At 37.8% G+C, this 16,139-nt stretch overlaps 1 protein-coding gene across 3 annotated transcripts in view; it reads left to right on the top strand.

The window, feature by feature from the left end:
* Positions 1 to 16,139, top strand: part of furina (furin (paired basic amino acid cleaving enzyme) a) — a 137,610-nt gene that overhangs the window by 52,781 nt on the left and 68,690 nt on the right. For all 3 annotated transcript variants that reach the window (XM_041789334.1, XM_041789352.1, XM_041789343.1), the window contains one exon: positions 8,742 to 8,840. In XM_041789334.1, the coding sequence (XP_041645268.1) occupies positions 8,742 to 8,840 (99 nt within the window). The remainder of the gene's footprint in view (positions 1 to 8,741; positions 8,841 to 16,139) is intronic.

The following is a 16,139-nucleotide window of genomic DNA, read 5'->3' as shown; positions in this document are numbered from 1 at the left end:
GACTTAAAAATACTCTTTTTGTGAGAAGTTGAGTACACGTATCGGACCGTGCAGCAGTTTGTTGTGTTGGAATCAATTTATTCATTTTGCAAATGGGCCTGGAGCAGATCAGCATCTGACCCCAGGTTCACATACCAGACTTTCTGCCTCTGAAAAAGACATGTTTTATTTCATTACATCCACAAGTTCCCTCTCATCACAGCTGCATCCTTTCTAAAGGAGCACATCTCTGCTGGTCTAAGAGGCTCTTATTTTTGAGAAATCCTTCTCTGACTGAGGTCAGAGCGACTCGGTCAGAAAGCCTTTCACTGCAGCACCTGCTGACCAGTGCTGCTCACCGTCAACCAATTATTTGAGAAGACATCTGACTCCACCCCGAGGCTAAAGTTCACATCTCACTCAGTCTGTCAGTCTGGTCGGTTGAGGAATGAGCCTGTTCAAGCAGAGCCCAGAGTCAAGGCTACTCTTTCCTTTTACTACATCGGTGCATCTTTCCTTTTGTCAGAGATTGATCAGGAGGAGAAAAATCATTGAGAATAAATCGCTTAAGGGGAGATATCCATAAACACAACACAATATTCTCAACTTAGCTTTACAGGTCATTAGCCATGATGTTTTTCTGAGACCGAGGGAACCAAAGGAACACTTTTTTAAAGGAATTAATTTGGAAGGATTTCATGCTGTACAGCATTGTTTAAAACTTCTTTAACTGAGCATGTGTGCATCTGACTTTACCCTTACAGAAATATAAAGACCTTCCTTGGCAGAGTTAGTCATCTGAGGATGCCTCCCATCGACCCGTGAGCTAACAGCCCTGCAGCAGTTCTGCCATGACACTGTAAACTTTTTTACTCCCTCGTACACTCCATAAAGCCGAGGTGTGCTGCAGTGAATGAGTTCTTGTATTAAAGCAGAAACCCAAGGAGGCTGGAGTATATAACAAGCCAAAAAAAAGATTTAGACATGGCATACTGTGATTTTTATTTCCATAAAACCAGTGTAGCCTGTGAAGTTTAGAAACAACATTGATATTCACGTCTTAGAGTTTATAAGTAGTGATAGTGTCATGGGGTTTTAAAAATGTTGAAGTACTTTGTCTGTTTTCATATACTGGTAAGCTCTGCCAGTAATGCCAACAAGTAAACATCAAATTTCCCTGAAATGATTTAGTAGTCTGAGCCGTTATCAGGAAGAACAAACTGTCCAAGTTCAATAATACATGACTAACAATGTAGACAAACTGCAAGAACCTGTACACCTTACCTGAACTTACAACACATGCCACGTGTGCATACTTAAACAGCATTATTAAAACACCACTAACATTTTGTGCATGCTTTCCTATGACTGGAACTGGCTGCAAAATATAACATCTGAGTTTTCTTCAGTACTTTTTGTTATTGAGTGTGTTTGAAATGAAACAGTCTGTGTTATCTTATCTTTGCTCTCACACCATTGCTCCAATTGTCCTTGGTAACTCTCAGAATACTTCTTGGTTGCACTGGTTCAAAACTGGTCCTGTAGCAAAATCACAAATATAAACAGATTTTCCATAAAAATTCAAAATGTTGTGCCCCTCCCCTTCTATGTCACCCATTACATCACTTCCCCTGTATAACATATGCTCACTCCGCCACAATGATGAAGAAGAGACAGCATTCGCTCTCAAACACATGCTAAGAAATGGGCTTGTGACTCTGGTTTTTCTTTAGAGAAAGCGACAGAGCTGGAAAACAACTACATGCTGGCGTGCGGAGACGCTGAGCCATTGTACATTTATTTGGGGGAAAAAACACCCCATTCCATGTATGAGATCAGGAAACAATTAATCTCTGTATGACTTTAAAATAAATGTTGATAAATGATATGAAAATAAGGTTGTTAAACATTACTTTGACATTGCTTTTACTAAGCCATAGCTAGGAGTTAAATCAGTCTAAGACTCCCAGTCTGAATCTGTGTGGGTCACGAGAGAGATTAGACGGACCTGTTGCAAGTGCAGGCGAGAGTGGACGGCACATGCTCCGGGAGTGGGTGGTAATGGTCAGAAATCCAGCAGGAGCAGGCAGGCGGGATTAAGAAAAACATCCCGTGCGGGGCTCTAGTTATTTGTAGTATGGAAGAGAACCAAAGCTTTAAGAAGATACAGCTCTTCAGTCTTATTTTTCAGCTGCAGTGTGAAGGAAAGAGAGGCCACGCTGTCTAAATTGTCAAAATATGTTGGCAATGTTCCAGTACTGAAGTACACATTGCTGGTGTGTTTGATGTGATTTGAAGTGTGACGTGTTGTGTTTTTCTCTTTTAGATCAAGAAATAACCAATATTGGTTGGCAGGGTTTCTATTTTTGTTGCTGTAATATTGGAACAGCTGTCTCTGTTGTTTGGTTTTTCCTAGGTTGTGTCAGTCACATCTGAATTCTGCTGTTGTTTTGGTGTTACTTTGCATGCCAGAAAATGTCTGATAGATGTTGTGATGCTGGACAAAATTGGTCATTTTCACGCAGTGTTTGGTTGGTGTAAATAGAGATGTGTGTTTACTTTAACCTGATGTGACTTTTAAACCTCCGTATTGCTAAATCAACAGAAGAGCCCCATTGTGGAGGACGAGGGTGAAAAACACAAAACTAGTTAGAGGGAGACTGCAGAAAGCAGTACAATCATTTCTAATCCTTTTCTTTGAGCTCAGGTGTTCTTATCTGTTCTTTGAAGCCCAGTAACTCCAGCAAGCTGAGATGCGTAAATTGAACATGATTTTGAAAGTAATAAGGGAACCTTATTTTACTATTCTGAATTTTAAAAAAGTGGAGGAACATGTCTGATATCAAGAATCACTATAATCTGGTACATACAAGAGGAGGGCTGGATGCAGGGGGAAACTAAAAGCTTGCTTATGAAAAAACCCTCTTAAGGCTCTCTTTGCAGCTTTATAAACTCAACCTGAAGGGGAAAGGTGATTTTATTTTGGAGTCACGATGGTGCAGCGCTTGTGACGAGGTGACTGATGGGAAGATTGCAGGGGTGAGAAAGCTTCAAAATCTGCAAACAGCAGAGCACATGGTCCAAGGTAATCTGATGGAGGCAGAAAAATGTATTTTCTGTGCAAGTAAACAAGATGGATGAAAGGTTTGGAACGATGGAGATATATTATGGTCAAGTTGGGGGAAAAACAGTTATTAAATAGTCAGAGGAAAAATTATGTTTGGATGCAGAAACATGCAAGTAAAGGTTTTAATGCCACAATCTTTTAATTGTTTTTGCACTATAACCACTAACTTTTATAGTCAGTATAGAATCAGTATAGAGTCAAGTTTGCTTCAGAGTCTTATTCTACAGCTTTCTGTCTCAGTATCTATTGCTGTAATACTGATATCAGCCATCAACCCCCCACTGCTACTATCGCAGTCATTGGGGTATTTCCGAGCCGTTCTCCCTAATTAAATGCCCCATATGTCAGCATCCCATTTACTCTGCTTGTTTTTGTCAACACCATTCAACGCACTAATCTAACTTCTTCACTACAATTAAGGCAGACAGTGGACTGTGCCAAGAATCATAATCTGTGTGTTTTATATCAACACAGCAGAGGAAGGTGGTGTTTAGAAGGACAGTGTGTTGATAAATAAAGAAGCTCAGGTTTCCCTTGTAAGGCTTTATTAGGTTGGTGGTTTACTCTTAAATGACTGAGACATATTGTTCCAGATTAACTGCACATTAACCACTACTTCACCTACACCTGTGCACATCTCTGCATGCAAATGCCACCAAAATATATTTGTTAAGCTTGTTTTCTTACTACCAAGTGCTGTTGCGCAATGATGCCAAATTACTCCTAAAAGTTAATGAGTGCCAAGGTGAAGAATGACACCTGCAGAAATTAATGAAGGGGGTGCAATGGAGAGAGCATGCAATAATAATGAATAAATGTGGCTTGGCAGCCAGGCGGGCCAGCTGTGCAAACCCATTTCAGGTATGAGGGGGGTCAGCTCGGGCCGCTTTGCTTGGCTTTAAAAAGAAACTTGTTGCTTCTGTCCAGCTGCTCCAGTGGCCTCACAGTATAGAGTAAGAACAATCCAGCTTCATTATAGGAAAAGATGTTCAACTGTTTAAGGAGTTCATTGATTCTGCCTGTGTAAGGCTGCTAATGTACCAACAAATATGGCTCTAAGGTCAAAAATTTAATTAGTTGATGCTTTTCTGTTCCATGTGGTTTAAAATGATGCAATCTTAAAAAACTGAAAAAAAAAACAACCCAGAAATCTTCAATAAAAAGTTTAACCAAAAACTTCAACAAGAGAAAAAAAGAGGAACGTCTTTAATGTCAGAATTTTTTACCATGCCATTTAGATAGTATGCAGGAGTTTATGTGCTGTTTTTGATAATTAGAAACAAGAAATGGCCGAATATCAGAGGTCTTTGATTCCCATTTTGGTTGCCATGGTATCCAAACAGATATTGCTTAATTTTTTTGCTTCAAATCAGGCAATGTGATAACCCATGACCTTGATTTTCAAAATCAAATGCTATGTTTTTAAAAGTGAAAATGAAATTTGATTGATGTTTTCATAGCTGACCTACAGTAATAGCGTCTTTAGTCGAATAACCAAAACCCACAGGTTTGTCCTTAACCTTCACGGCCTTACATGGAAAACACTTTCATATCTTTTAACTGCAGCCCCCAAACCCACTTTCACAATTTGTCTCCAGACATTGTTTGTCTCTCTGTAAAACATAATTGTGTCAACAGTCACAAGAGATGAGCCACCTACTTCCATTTTTGATAAGTGCTTTCCCATAAGGTAAATTTGGCAGGCGAGGAGGGAGTAAACACACAAACAAACCAGCAGACGGTGATTTCCAGCCGCCTGTTACTGTGCATTTTAATGGAGTTGATGGATTAATGCTTCACTTCAGTAATAGGCCACTCGGAGAGCAGCGGTTAAGCCTGTTGTGCTCTATCAGAGCCAAGCTTATCACATCAGTAATGGTCACTCACAAGCCCTCATCCGTCTTTTTCCACATCACTTTCCCATCTAAATGTCTCGTCGTAAACTGACCCTTTTTTTCCAGTGGAAAGCAGTTAAATCCCACAGAAACAATGTTGTCCTGAGATCGAATGGTTGAAAACATACGCTCCTGAATGTTTCTGCTGATTGCCAGATGAGAATTGAGCTGCGGGGTGGACATTTAGCAGGAGGGAAAACACCTCCATTTATTTAGTGAGGTGAGCTTACGTGTGTTTGAATTTCTTTGAAATGGTTGAGCTGTTTTTATTATTTGGTGACTTTTGTCCCAGCATGTACGTGTGCATACGTATTTGTTGTACACAATGTTTTCTTGTTTTTGTTATCTTGGAACAAATCTCCATCTCATCTGAGAGAGCTCAGTCTTGAATTGTGCTTGTTGTGTTAGAGAATAAAAGTGTTACTTGCAAGTATCAATGCAATGCAATCAAATTAATTGTCTTAATATTTTCAGGACATTAACTCTTTCCTTTTTTCAGCAGTTCAAACCAAGCCAAGATCACAGGATTTTGCTCCGTGATCTATAGCCAAGTTAGTTTTAGCAACTTAGCTAAAGCTAACTTAGCTATTTAGGAAACATAGATATTTAGCTTGCATAGATGCTTTGTGAGCTTAGCTTCAGCTATGTATCCACATTGCTATTTTAGCTATGTAGCTCCATTATCTATAGCCAAGTTAGCTTTAGCAACTTGAGTGCTAGCAAATGTAGCTAAAGCTAACTTAGCTGTTTAGAAAACATAGATACTTAGCTTCCATAAATGCTTTGTGAGCTTAGCTTCAGGTATGTTAGCTACATTGGCTACTTAGCTCCATCATATATGTAGCTTATGCAGCTAATAGACCTATGTGAGCTATGCTGTGTTAGAATGTTTTCATGGAGGATGCGCTTTTTTCCTGAAAGCAGACTGTTTAATCGGGTTAATTAAATGTTTTGTAACCAGGTTTTGCAGGCCAGGTTGATAACTTTTAGCTTTTGGTATCCTAACCATTACCTTAATCTTACCCTAAGCCTTAATGATATACAGGGCGTCAGATAAACAGTCTTTGAGAATGGCCGTCAGAGATGAACGGTCTGTAGCCAGTCTGTCTTGTGTTTAAAGCTGTGAGATTTACATTCCTAGGGTGATCCTCCTCTGTGCTGCCTTTGAGCTAGTAACGGAGGCGTTACAGAGGTGAGTATGGTATCAGCGGACCCATCGAGGAGTGCAGCACTTTGTGTGTGGGCATATCTGACTGTGTGTTTGTAGAGCTCCTGCTATGCTAAAATACAATGTGAATCGACAGATGGGGAGAAGCAATACCACATCATTGTGGAATCGGTTAGATTACCTCAAGACATAGTGACAACAAAGCTTCATTATGGTGCTGCCGCAGAAATTCACTTTAAAATTGTATCGGTTGCATTTTGAGTTATTGTTACAGGACTTATAATATGGATGTAAGATCAGAAGTGTAACTGATTTTACTGACAGCTGGGCTCACTGTCGCTGTTTTTTTAGTCAGGCTTAACGTAAGCTAAACCCCATTTGTGACCTTAAACTGTGAATTTTGTCTTCATTGTTCTCATCATTTTGAAAATGCTAGTTAGGTGACAAGACAAGCTAGAATGATATGCATCAGCAACCAACATTTTCATTTGACCAACCTCAACTCTGTCTTTTTGCCTGGTTCTTGAAGAGCCGAAAGTCAGTTGGAGTCAGCATTTCCAATGTGGCAGGCGCCATCATTTGGCTTCATAATGCCTCTTCAGAAATCAGTGGGTGACATCAATGAGACTACATGGATGTTTTAAACAGTCTGCTCAGCAGTTCTTTTCTAACAAAACACTGCACACTAATTCCCCCTTAGATAGTTTTTCTTGACATTACCCAGCTTTTCTTTTCTTTTGACAACTTCCAGATGTGTGCGAGCTTTGCAGCACTCTTCACACGACTTTTACTTGAAAGCAAAGATGGCAATTAGCAGAGGCAAAAAGAGAAAGTGGCTTTTCAGTTGTCAGAAAGTGAAAATGGCACTGTTACATAAAACTCAGCGTGTGTTGTGGCTGCATAACAATCTGTTTATGCTGCTTGTTTTGGACACATTTAGGTCTGGTTTCTACAGAGGATTGCACAACGGAGTTCCTCACAGGATGACCAGTTTAGAAAGAAGCTGTTTTTCTTTGATTTGAGGGTTCATGAAAATAAATGATCATGCTTTTTTATTTGGGAATGATCAACATTTTCATCATTGCGCTGGAGGTGTTAACTGCAGTGAGTTATCTGTAGGATATTATGTCTAAAGAAATTATACAAATCCATTACAATATCTTTTTTTCTTTCTTTTTAGATAAGTTATCACAGGATAAATCCCCAAACAGGCTTTCTTTTTTCTTTCATTGGTGTTCGTGTTATTTAGAGTTGCTTTATAGATCCTGTTTCATGTCTTTGATAGTGTCCCACCTCCCCAGCTCTTATCTGAGCCCACACAGTGGATCCTCTACCTGCTCTTATTCTTCTCTTTCACAGAGGAGGGGACCATCAGCCTTGCTAACGCCTCTGAATGTCACCGTTTTATCCTCTTTTATATCCTGTATTTTCTCTTTGCTCTCCGTCTTACATGTTTGACACTCATGGTGGCGGTTCCATCCTCTCAGCTGAGAATCACTGTAAAGTGCGTCTTCCCTCTCGATTATTGCTTCCCTATTGTCCTCTGGCTTTGTGTGCCAGGGCATTTTGTGTCACACTGCCTGGAATCGGCCTGTTTGCTGTGATTAAATGGGAGCAGAGGAGGTTGGGGGACTGTGCCGTGACTCTTTTTCAAGTGTAGGAAAGTTACTGAACACACTGCGGTACTTTGGCTCTACATCAGCCTAGGATGAGACAAAAGCATTTCTGCTGTTTTATGTCCTTTCTGTTTTTTCCCCCCACAAAGTCTTCATGCTTTTGTTAACCATAATTACAATCTGGTGTATCATTATTACATTTTGCATGCAGTACCTCTTGTTAATGACTCAGTGTGATTGTTTCCTAAATTTCTCTTTAGTGAAATCATTAATTAAAAGTTCAGAGCAAATGGTGCTGTAAATGCTTTGTGAGCACCTTCAAGGAAGTTGTATTGGAAGGTTTCTGAACACATCATTTATTTCTGAATGTACATTTTTTTTTTTTGGATTGTTTCTCAGGGGATCCAGGGAAATATGGATCATGTATCAGGTTTCTCACAGGGGAATATTTTAGTCCATGTGCTGATACAAGGACTTGTAGACAGTTATTGGGAATAAAAATGGAAATGGGCTTTTTGTACTTGTGAGCACACCTTATACTGGCTTGTGCAGCTCATTAGCCACACTTGGCACCACAAAATGTGGGAAAATGGAGAAAAATGATTAGTACTGGTGGCAGAATTCATTATACTTGCATACCCTGAGTGGAAAATTGGCTGCAGAGAAAAAGGCAATCCAACATATTTTGATATTACTCAGGACTTTAAAAAAGATTGAATGAGGCTTCTTGTGAACCCTCTTTTTACTGCTGTTGGTCTGTAAAAGCTAAGAAATCCCATTGTGATATTGTGTACTTTAATTTTGAGTTAGTTGCTCAAGTGTACAGCGAGCAACAACAGTGATTTGATCCTTCATAGAGGCTATTATCACAGGAGGAGGTGTAATCAGATTACAGAGAGAGGCTGTGAGATTTATCCTTTTGTGATAACTGATCATATCTCTTTGTCTCCTTTCAGGTTTTCGGTGATTATTATCACTTCCGGCATCGTACAGTGTTTAAGAGATCGCTGTCAGAGCACAGGGGGACACAAGTTCGTCTGGATAAAGATCCCAAGGTAAGAAGAGGATGGATCTTGTGTTCATGGCTGAGGTTTAGTGATGCTCTGGAGTGCATGGTGGGAAGAAAGGCAATGTTAAGGTCTTGACCACTGAGTCTGTTACTTTCAAATGCATTTTTTCTTTTTAGATCCAGAATAAAAAAAGAATAACATTACACACTCCAGCCTTGCAGACTGAGTTTGATACGTTTTATTTCAGAGAGTTTGACTGCAGACATCAAACATCCATAAACACATGTACTCTTGGACATTCATAAATGCATGTGCGTAACATTAAAACTGAACTCCATGAGGTGTACGTATGTATTTCATTTTCATAGATGAATTTCATGTTTTGAGAGAAAACAGTTTTTTCTATTTTTGGTCTACCTGTATTTTGTATTTAAAAATGCCTATAGAATGTGTTGTCTGGGTAACCTTAAGTGTGTATGTCTTTGTGTGAGGTGGGAGTGCAGATGCTGAACACACAGATCATCCCTGAGTGATGGTCTGGTGATGTCACTATGGGAGCAGCTACTGGGGGATAAGGGCTGTCTTTGTGTTCAGGATGAAAACAATACAAGTGAAATTCTTTTTAGAGCTTTTTCTATCGGTCGATCTTTTAGAAGTGCATGCCATTCTCCTCTCAGAGTGACTCTTGTTAGTCAAGCTTGTAAAAAACATTTTTCTTTTTCAAATTTAATTAATTTCAAACCATCTTTTCATCATTTGCAGCTGTTTGTTTCCAGTGTAATCATGTATTTTTTTTTTTTTTTTTGCTGTGAGATGCTTATAAACTTGAGCACTTGAGCAGTATTAAAATGAGAACAGTGACTTTTTTGCCATCTGTGGACTGATTGAATGTTTTAGTTGATATTGGACAGGTGAATGAAGCTGTTTATTTTTTTAGAATAGAGTAGATCTTAATCATATTTGCTATCAACTTTTTCCAGCATGTGAACACTGTGACGTCTCTGACTAGTGGAAGGCAGAAGTACCTGCTGTTGACAATAGGCTACTGCATTTTAGTTGATGATTTTATCCGGGAGCCATAGAATTTAAGTAAGAGAATACACAATTCAACAGAATTATCCTGCTTAACACAAATATCAGTGACTCAAATTAGGTGTGTCACCTCAAAAACAATAAAACTTGACTGAAATGATTGAAAGTTTCTGTACACGGCCATTGATCTTAAAAGAAACACAGTAGCCTAGATGCCTACATCATCCTTGCAGATACCTCTTTGTTTTGTTTTCCATTAAAATGCCAAAGAATGCTAAACAGACTACACAAAGAGGTATTGAGCACAGCAGTACTCTTTATGTTTTCCCATTTAAATGAAAGTCTCTGGTAAACAAGGTCATGCTTTAAACTGTATCGCCAGCATTTGCTGGCTTTACTGTTTAGTGTTTGCACATAAAATGAATAGCAGGTATATCAAATATTAGCATTAAGAGCTTTCTGAGTTTTCCTGATACAAAAACTATAGATAGATTACAGCGCAGGATATGCCCAGCATCCTCTTGTAAAAGGTCAATTAAAAGAAGGAAAGGCAGTTTGGGAGTGGCAGTAGAGAATAGAAACATTGAAACATGTAAAACACACACCAAAAAAACTCAGAATTATCAAAAACACACTAAAAAGTAAAATGCACTGCAGACTTAAAACTCTAAAAAAGTGGCAAATGATAATTACTGATAATAAAAAAGCAAATTTTGTACCAAAGTACATCACAATCTACACTAGATTTTTATATTTGTAAAAATACCCCCTCCAGAAATCAATACAGGATTACCAGACTTGCGTAACTTAGTACTTTTGCTTATCATACCTTAAAACTTTGTTGCTATTTCCCAGAAATTTTGACTTTTTATTTAGATTAAATGCACCACATTAGACCACTTTAATCCCCTGACCAATTTCCTTAACATCCTCTCTACTTGTGTTATCAAAAATGTTATTCAAGCTCTGAACTCTACAGATATTCTAGTTTAGCATATTTTCAACATGATAAAATGTCAGACTTTCTGTATCATCTAAATGAAATTTATCTATTGGCTAAATGTTGCAGGTAAATCTCTCTAATGTGATTGATGATTTGAGGTTAAGTATTCAGCCAGGCAGGTCCCTCTGTTATTGTGCACAGTACAGAGGGTGAGGAGAAACAAAGAAGAATACAGAAAGATAACGGTGACAGAGCAATGAACCAAACCCTGAGCCCTCATTTGTCACAGTCTTTTAATGGCTTCCTCAGCGTTCGCACTGCCTGTTTTTCTTTTCACCTGACTGCTCCAAGGTGAGTTGTTGCTTCACTGCATCGCCCCACAAATACATCCACTCCTGTGTGAAAGTGCTTCCTCTTCCCTGACTGATCTAATTAAAAAAAAATCATACTTCTGTATTTTCTGGCTTTTTATAGGAAACTTTGAGGTTAGTTTGGAAATGAAACGGTGCCCTAGTCCCATTGGGAAGGACGAGGAGAAGAGTGTGAAATTAACATTCAGAGCTGAGGGAATATAAAGTGTTTGAGAAGAGAAAGGATGTATACTATTTTTATAAAGACTGTTCTGTTGGAAATTGTCTACCCTTTAAGATATATAAAATTGGCTGTTTTTACTGTCTATACACTAGTCATTTTATTAGGTACAGCTGTATTGTGACAGGGTACAGCAGTTCTGACTTAAAGCTTATTATATTTTAGTGTCTGTTGTCAGAAAGATGGTAACAATACTCCATGTTTAATCTCAGGGATGCAAATGGGGCCGTAAATTTAATTGCTTTTTTCTTGTACCTTTATAATGAATTCATTAACTAATAAAATGTATAACACCTCACAGTAGGGGTGTGACGAGAGACTTGTTAGGGATGGGACTGTCTGTGTGTAACTGAGCAAGTATTCATTAGGATGCTCTTAGTGGTATAATTACCTAGTCTAGTAAACGTAAATCTATATTTAGAATAGTCAAAACTAGTCTAAAGATGAGAGAACACAAAGAAGAGTGGGTGTGACATTAGCCTGATATACTCTGCACAGCGTGGCTAGCATTGAAAGCTAGCGCCGCCCGCCTTTGTTCCTCTTTGCGGATTAATGTTGTGTAGGGATGCACTGATCCACTTTTTTTCAGTTCCGATCTGATTCTGATAAATATGTGCCGATAACGATAAGATTCCCATATATATATATATATACAGTGCTTAACAAATTTATTAGACCACCTGTCATATTTGTCTCAAAGACCATCCAGCATCATGAAGTGCTTTAATGCAGACTCTTTCATTTTCAGTGATCTCTCCACATTTTACCATTTTGAACAGGAATTAGGAATTTCAAACTGAATTCACCCAAATTTGAGCCGGCTCACTGGGCTTCTCTAAGAAGTCAGAAATGAATCAAGTACAACATTCAACCACTAAAACTATTTTTTCTGTTCAGGGAGGCAAGTAAATAACTTTAATCTGACATATTAATGAAGAAATAATAATGTGCTTTACTATCTTTTTCAGGTTTTTTGTAAATCAGTAAATTTGAAAATTCATGGATGACAATAATAATTATATTTTAGCATTAAAAATGTCATTTCAGTTAAAGAGCTTCTACATATTGGTGTATTAACCATTGCAGAAACATAAATGATTTTGGTAATTACCAATGCTGTTAATTTAGGGCAGCTGTGGCATAAACCTTACTTTGAGTGGTGGTCTAATAAATTTGTTAAGCACTGTATATATATATATATATATATATATATATATATATATTAACAATTATTATTGTTTAGTAGTAGTTCAAATAAATATGTTTGGAATACATTTAAATTCAATTAGTTTTTGTATTTTTTTGCTTTTTAATAAGAGGAGCTGGGTGGTTTACTACAGCCTCATGTAATCTCACACATTATACCAACAACAATAATAATTGTTAAAAAACATATATACACATTTATCGGAATCGGATCAGAACTTAAAAACAGTGGATCGGTGCATCCCTAACACTTATCTCACAAGACGAGTTGAGAAGAGAGAAAATTTGGGCCTGCGAGACGAGATTTTACACTTTTTTTAATTTTGGAAAAAAAAAATACATGGGTGGATAATGTCATTTACACAACTGAAAGTCATAATTACAACACATTCAGGTCTATTCAAAAATAAAACTAACTCCTGAATAGGCTATCAAAGCTTCCAAACAGTTTTTCTTGTCTAACTCTGACTCAAACTGTACATTTTAATGCTCTTCAGATCAAACCTTTCATTTTAACAGTCTACAAAATCTTAAATTTCCCACACTGTGCACTCATCACTACAATTTCAATAATTATATTTAATATATTTAATTATATATAATAAAAGCATTTAGATTATTTTGAAAGTACTTTAAGAACTGTTTACAGACTGAAATCCAAAGAGCTGCATCAGTAAAATAAAACTTTTTATCATCCTCTTTAAGGACATCCATAATTAAAACACTCAAATGAAATATTTGTCAGTAACACATTTGCTGTAATTTAGAGAAATAAATTATTTTATAGTTTTGTGGTCTTTTTATTAATATGAGCTTTGACAGTGTTGGACATAACGCACAGATGAGCATGAATGTTAATGTGTGTGCGTTGGTGAGTGAGTGTGTATCTCTGTGTGTCTCTGCCTGCTGTCAGACAACAAACATGGCATGTTTAACTGGAGCTAGAACTTCTCTTTTAGGAGCTAACAATGGACTCTATGGCGCTCAGACAGAGTTTGTTTTGCTAAGTTTACAGCTGATACCATATACAACAATCTGTCACGCTTCATGTATTAAGCTTCCGACTGATGATACGCACAGCCAACAGCTGATGGACATGCGACTGGCAGACGGTGAGAAGAGAAGGAGACATGACGAAGCAGCGACTGAATCAAAGTTACAAAGTCACAAATACCAGCACTGTGAGCGAGTCTGCACGTATACACGAACTAAGCAAACCCTGTATTCTCCTCATGGAGACTGCTCCGGTTTCCAGCAGCAGCATTTCATCATTTTGGACCGTTATGATGAACTTAATAAGCAAAGGCAGATCTTGTGCGGCCCCAAGTAGCGCAGGTGGAGGAGGGGCTGGGGGTTGGAGCAGTCATCTTAATGAATCACGGATCAGCTTCGGTTCTTCGTTAGCTCTCTCTCACCTACAGTTTAAAGTCTCCAGGGCATCTTTGTGATCTTTTATAACTTCCAGTTTGGTACTGTTTTCTGTAAGGAGGGCTGCTGCTCCAAGTGTCTGTGCAATATTGATCTCGCAAGATTGATTTTGTTGCAATGAGAAATCTCGTGGCGTTTTGATCTCGTGGTACAAGATCTCGTCACACCCCTACCTCACAACATTAAAATGAACCAACAAGACAACAACTTCTGAAGAACTGAGCAACGCCTTCATATGTTCTGAGATAACAGTGTTCATTAGTGGGACATCTAAGTGTTTTAACAGGGCTTTTCAGGAGCTGGGATACCTAGAGAACAACAGGTTACAGCTGTTTAGATCTTCAGCCAAGCAGCACTTTGACAATTTGAGAAAATGTTTCACCTTTTCTGCTTTTGAAAACTGTCTTCTTCACTGTTAAAACCTATTTGAGTGCCCAATGTAAAATAGTTGAGTAACAAGTTTAACAGCTTTTTTGAGTTAAAGTGCCAAAATTAATACTTTATGTTGCCACTTAGTTGATATCAAATGCTCACAACTAAAAATGTTGAGTTGGCAGCTGTTGAGGTTGAGCTCCCAGAAAATGTTGGCTCTACTTTATTCTTAATGTTCACTTGGTATATCTTACAATGTTTAAGAAACTTAATATAATGTGTTGTATCAACTAGTTCAGTTATCAAAAGTGCATCCAATAATCCACAATTTGTTCACTCAACATTAATCAGGTTGTATTTTTACAGTGTTCTTGTCTCTTGGTATTGGATCAACAAGTTTGGAACTAGATCATTTCAAGTAAATGTGAAAATTCAGTATGAGGTGTATAGGGGCTTCCATGTGGGGTAGGTATCATCAGCATTGTCACTACCTTGTGCTTGCACATAGAGAGCCTGAGGCTAATGAAGTGCTGCTTTTTGTTCCAGTAGCAGCTAAGGGCCATGTTGTAGGTTATGTAACTCATCAGTAGCGCCTCAGGGCATAATTGGGATTAGGGTCTCTTCTCTGAGGGTTTATACTATTAGAAGGGCACTGGTATCTTGACTTTTTTTTTAGGGATCCTACATATTATCAGCAGTAGAGATGGACTGGTCCACTTTCTTTCAGTTCTGATCTCATTCTAATACATATGTATAGATACCTGATTTTACCTGATTTTAAATCAAAACTAAAATTCTTGTTATTTTTAATGGTATTATATGTAAGTTACACAATGCTCTAGTAACTTGAAACAGGGTTTCTTATTCAAAGACAAAAAACTGTTACCATTATTACCAGTGCATTTATTTAAACTGTGTGTAGGCTTCAGATAGAAACATGTAACAGTAACAAATGTGATGTTTTTAAATTAAATATTTGAATCTGTAGTGCACAGTAAAAACAGCTGCAACAACCAACAGCACCACAGGGCTACTGCAGCAAACAGAATATTTAAAGTGTTTTACAGCATAAAAAAATTAGAATGTAGTGATAGATATCTGCAAAAATTAATAAAAACTCTTCAAATAAGTTAAATAAAGAATTATTCAACAAAACACAATGTATATAGGGACTGTTGCAGCAGGAAGCAAGAAATGTGAAGTTTTTAATCTAAAAACTGACATTACTGAGGGCAAGCTGCTACTGAAAAAGTACATTATTGAGTTTGGAAATATCAGATCCGGTATAGACAAAATAAAATGTCTGAATGAAATGTTGAACAAATCTGGTTACAAGAACAGAATCTGTAGAAGGATTTTAAACAGAAGTGATCTCCTGCCTTTAACTCTAACTTTTAATGACCATGCTCCACTTTGATCAGCTGCACAAAACAAGTACAACAACCTAAGTTTGTTTCCTTGTTAGAAATGGTTCAACTATTTATGGGAATTCCTTTTACACTGTCGCTCCTTTTCCTGTTGTTGACTTCCTTTTATCCCATGACAGTTAAAGAAGGCCAAACTCTTTAGCAGAGATCAGCTCAACTTGTCAGTTTCTACAGAAATAGTTTGGATTTTTCCATCATCTACAGAAATTACAGGGCTTTCTGTTAGTATAAAGGAGTTTTCCAGTATTTTGTTTCATTTATGTCTAATCAAGATAATTTTGCATATAACACTGTAAGAGTTTGCATGTTTTAAACAAAGCCCTTAGTCTTTCTAAGGTGCAGACT

This window comes from Cheilinus undulatus, linkage group 1 (genome assembly GCF_018320785.1).
Source record: "Cheilinus undulatus linkage group 1, ASM1832078v1, whole genome shotgun sequence".
In the NCBI taxonomy this organism is placed as follows: domain Eukaryota; kingdom Metazoa; phylum Chordata; class Actinopteri; order Labriformes; family Labridae; genus Cheilinus; species Cheilinus undulatus.
Note: the sequence above shows the minus strand (reverse complement) of the source record. Positions and strands in the feature narration are given on the sequence as shown.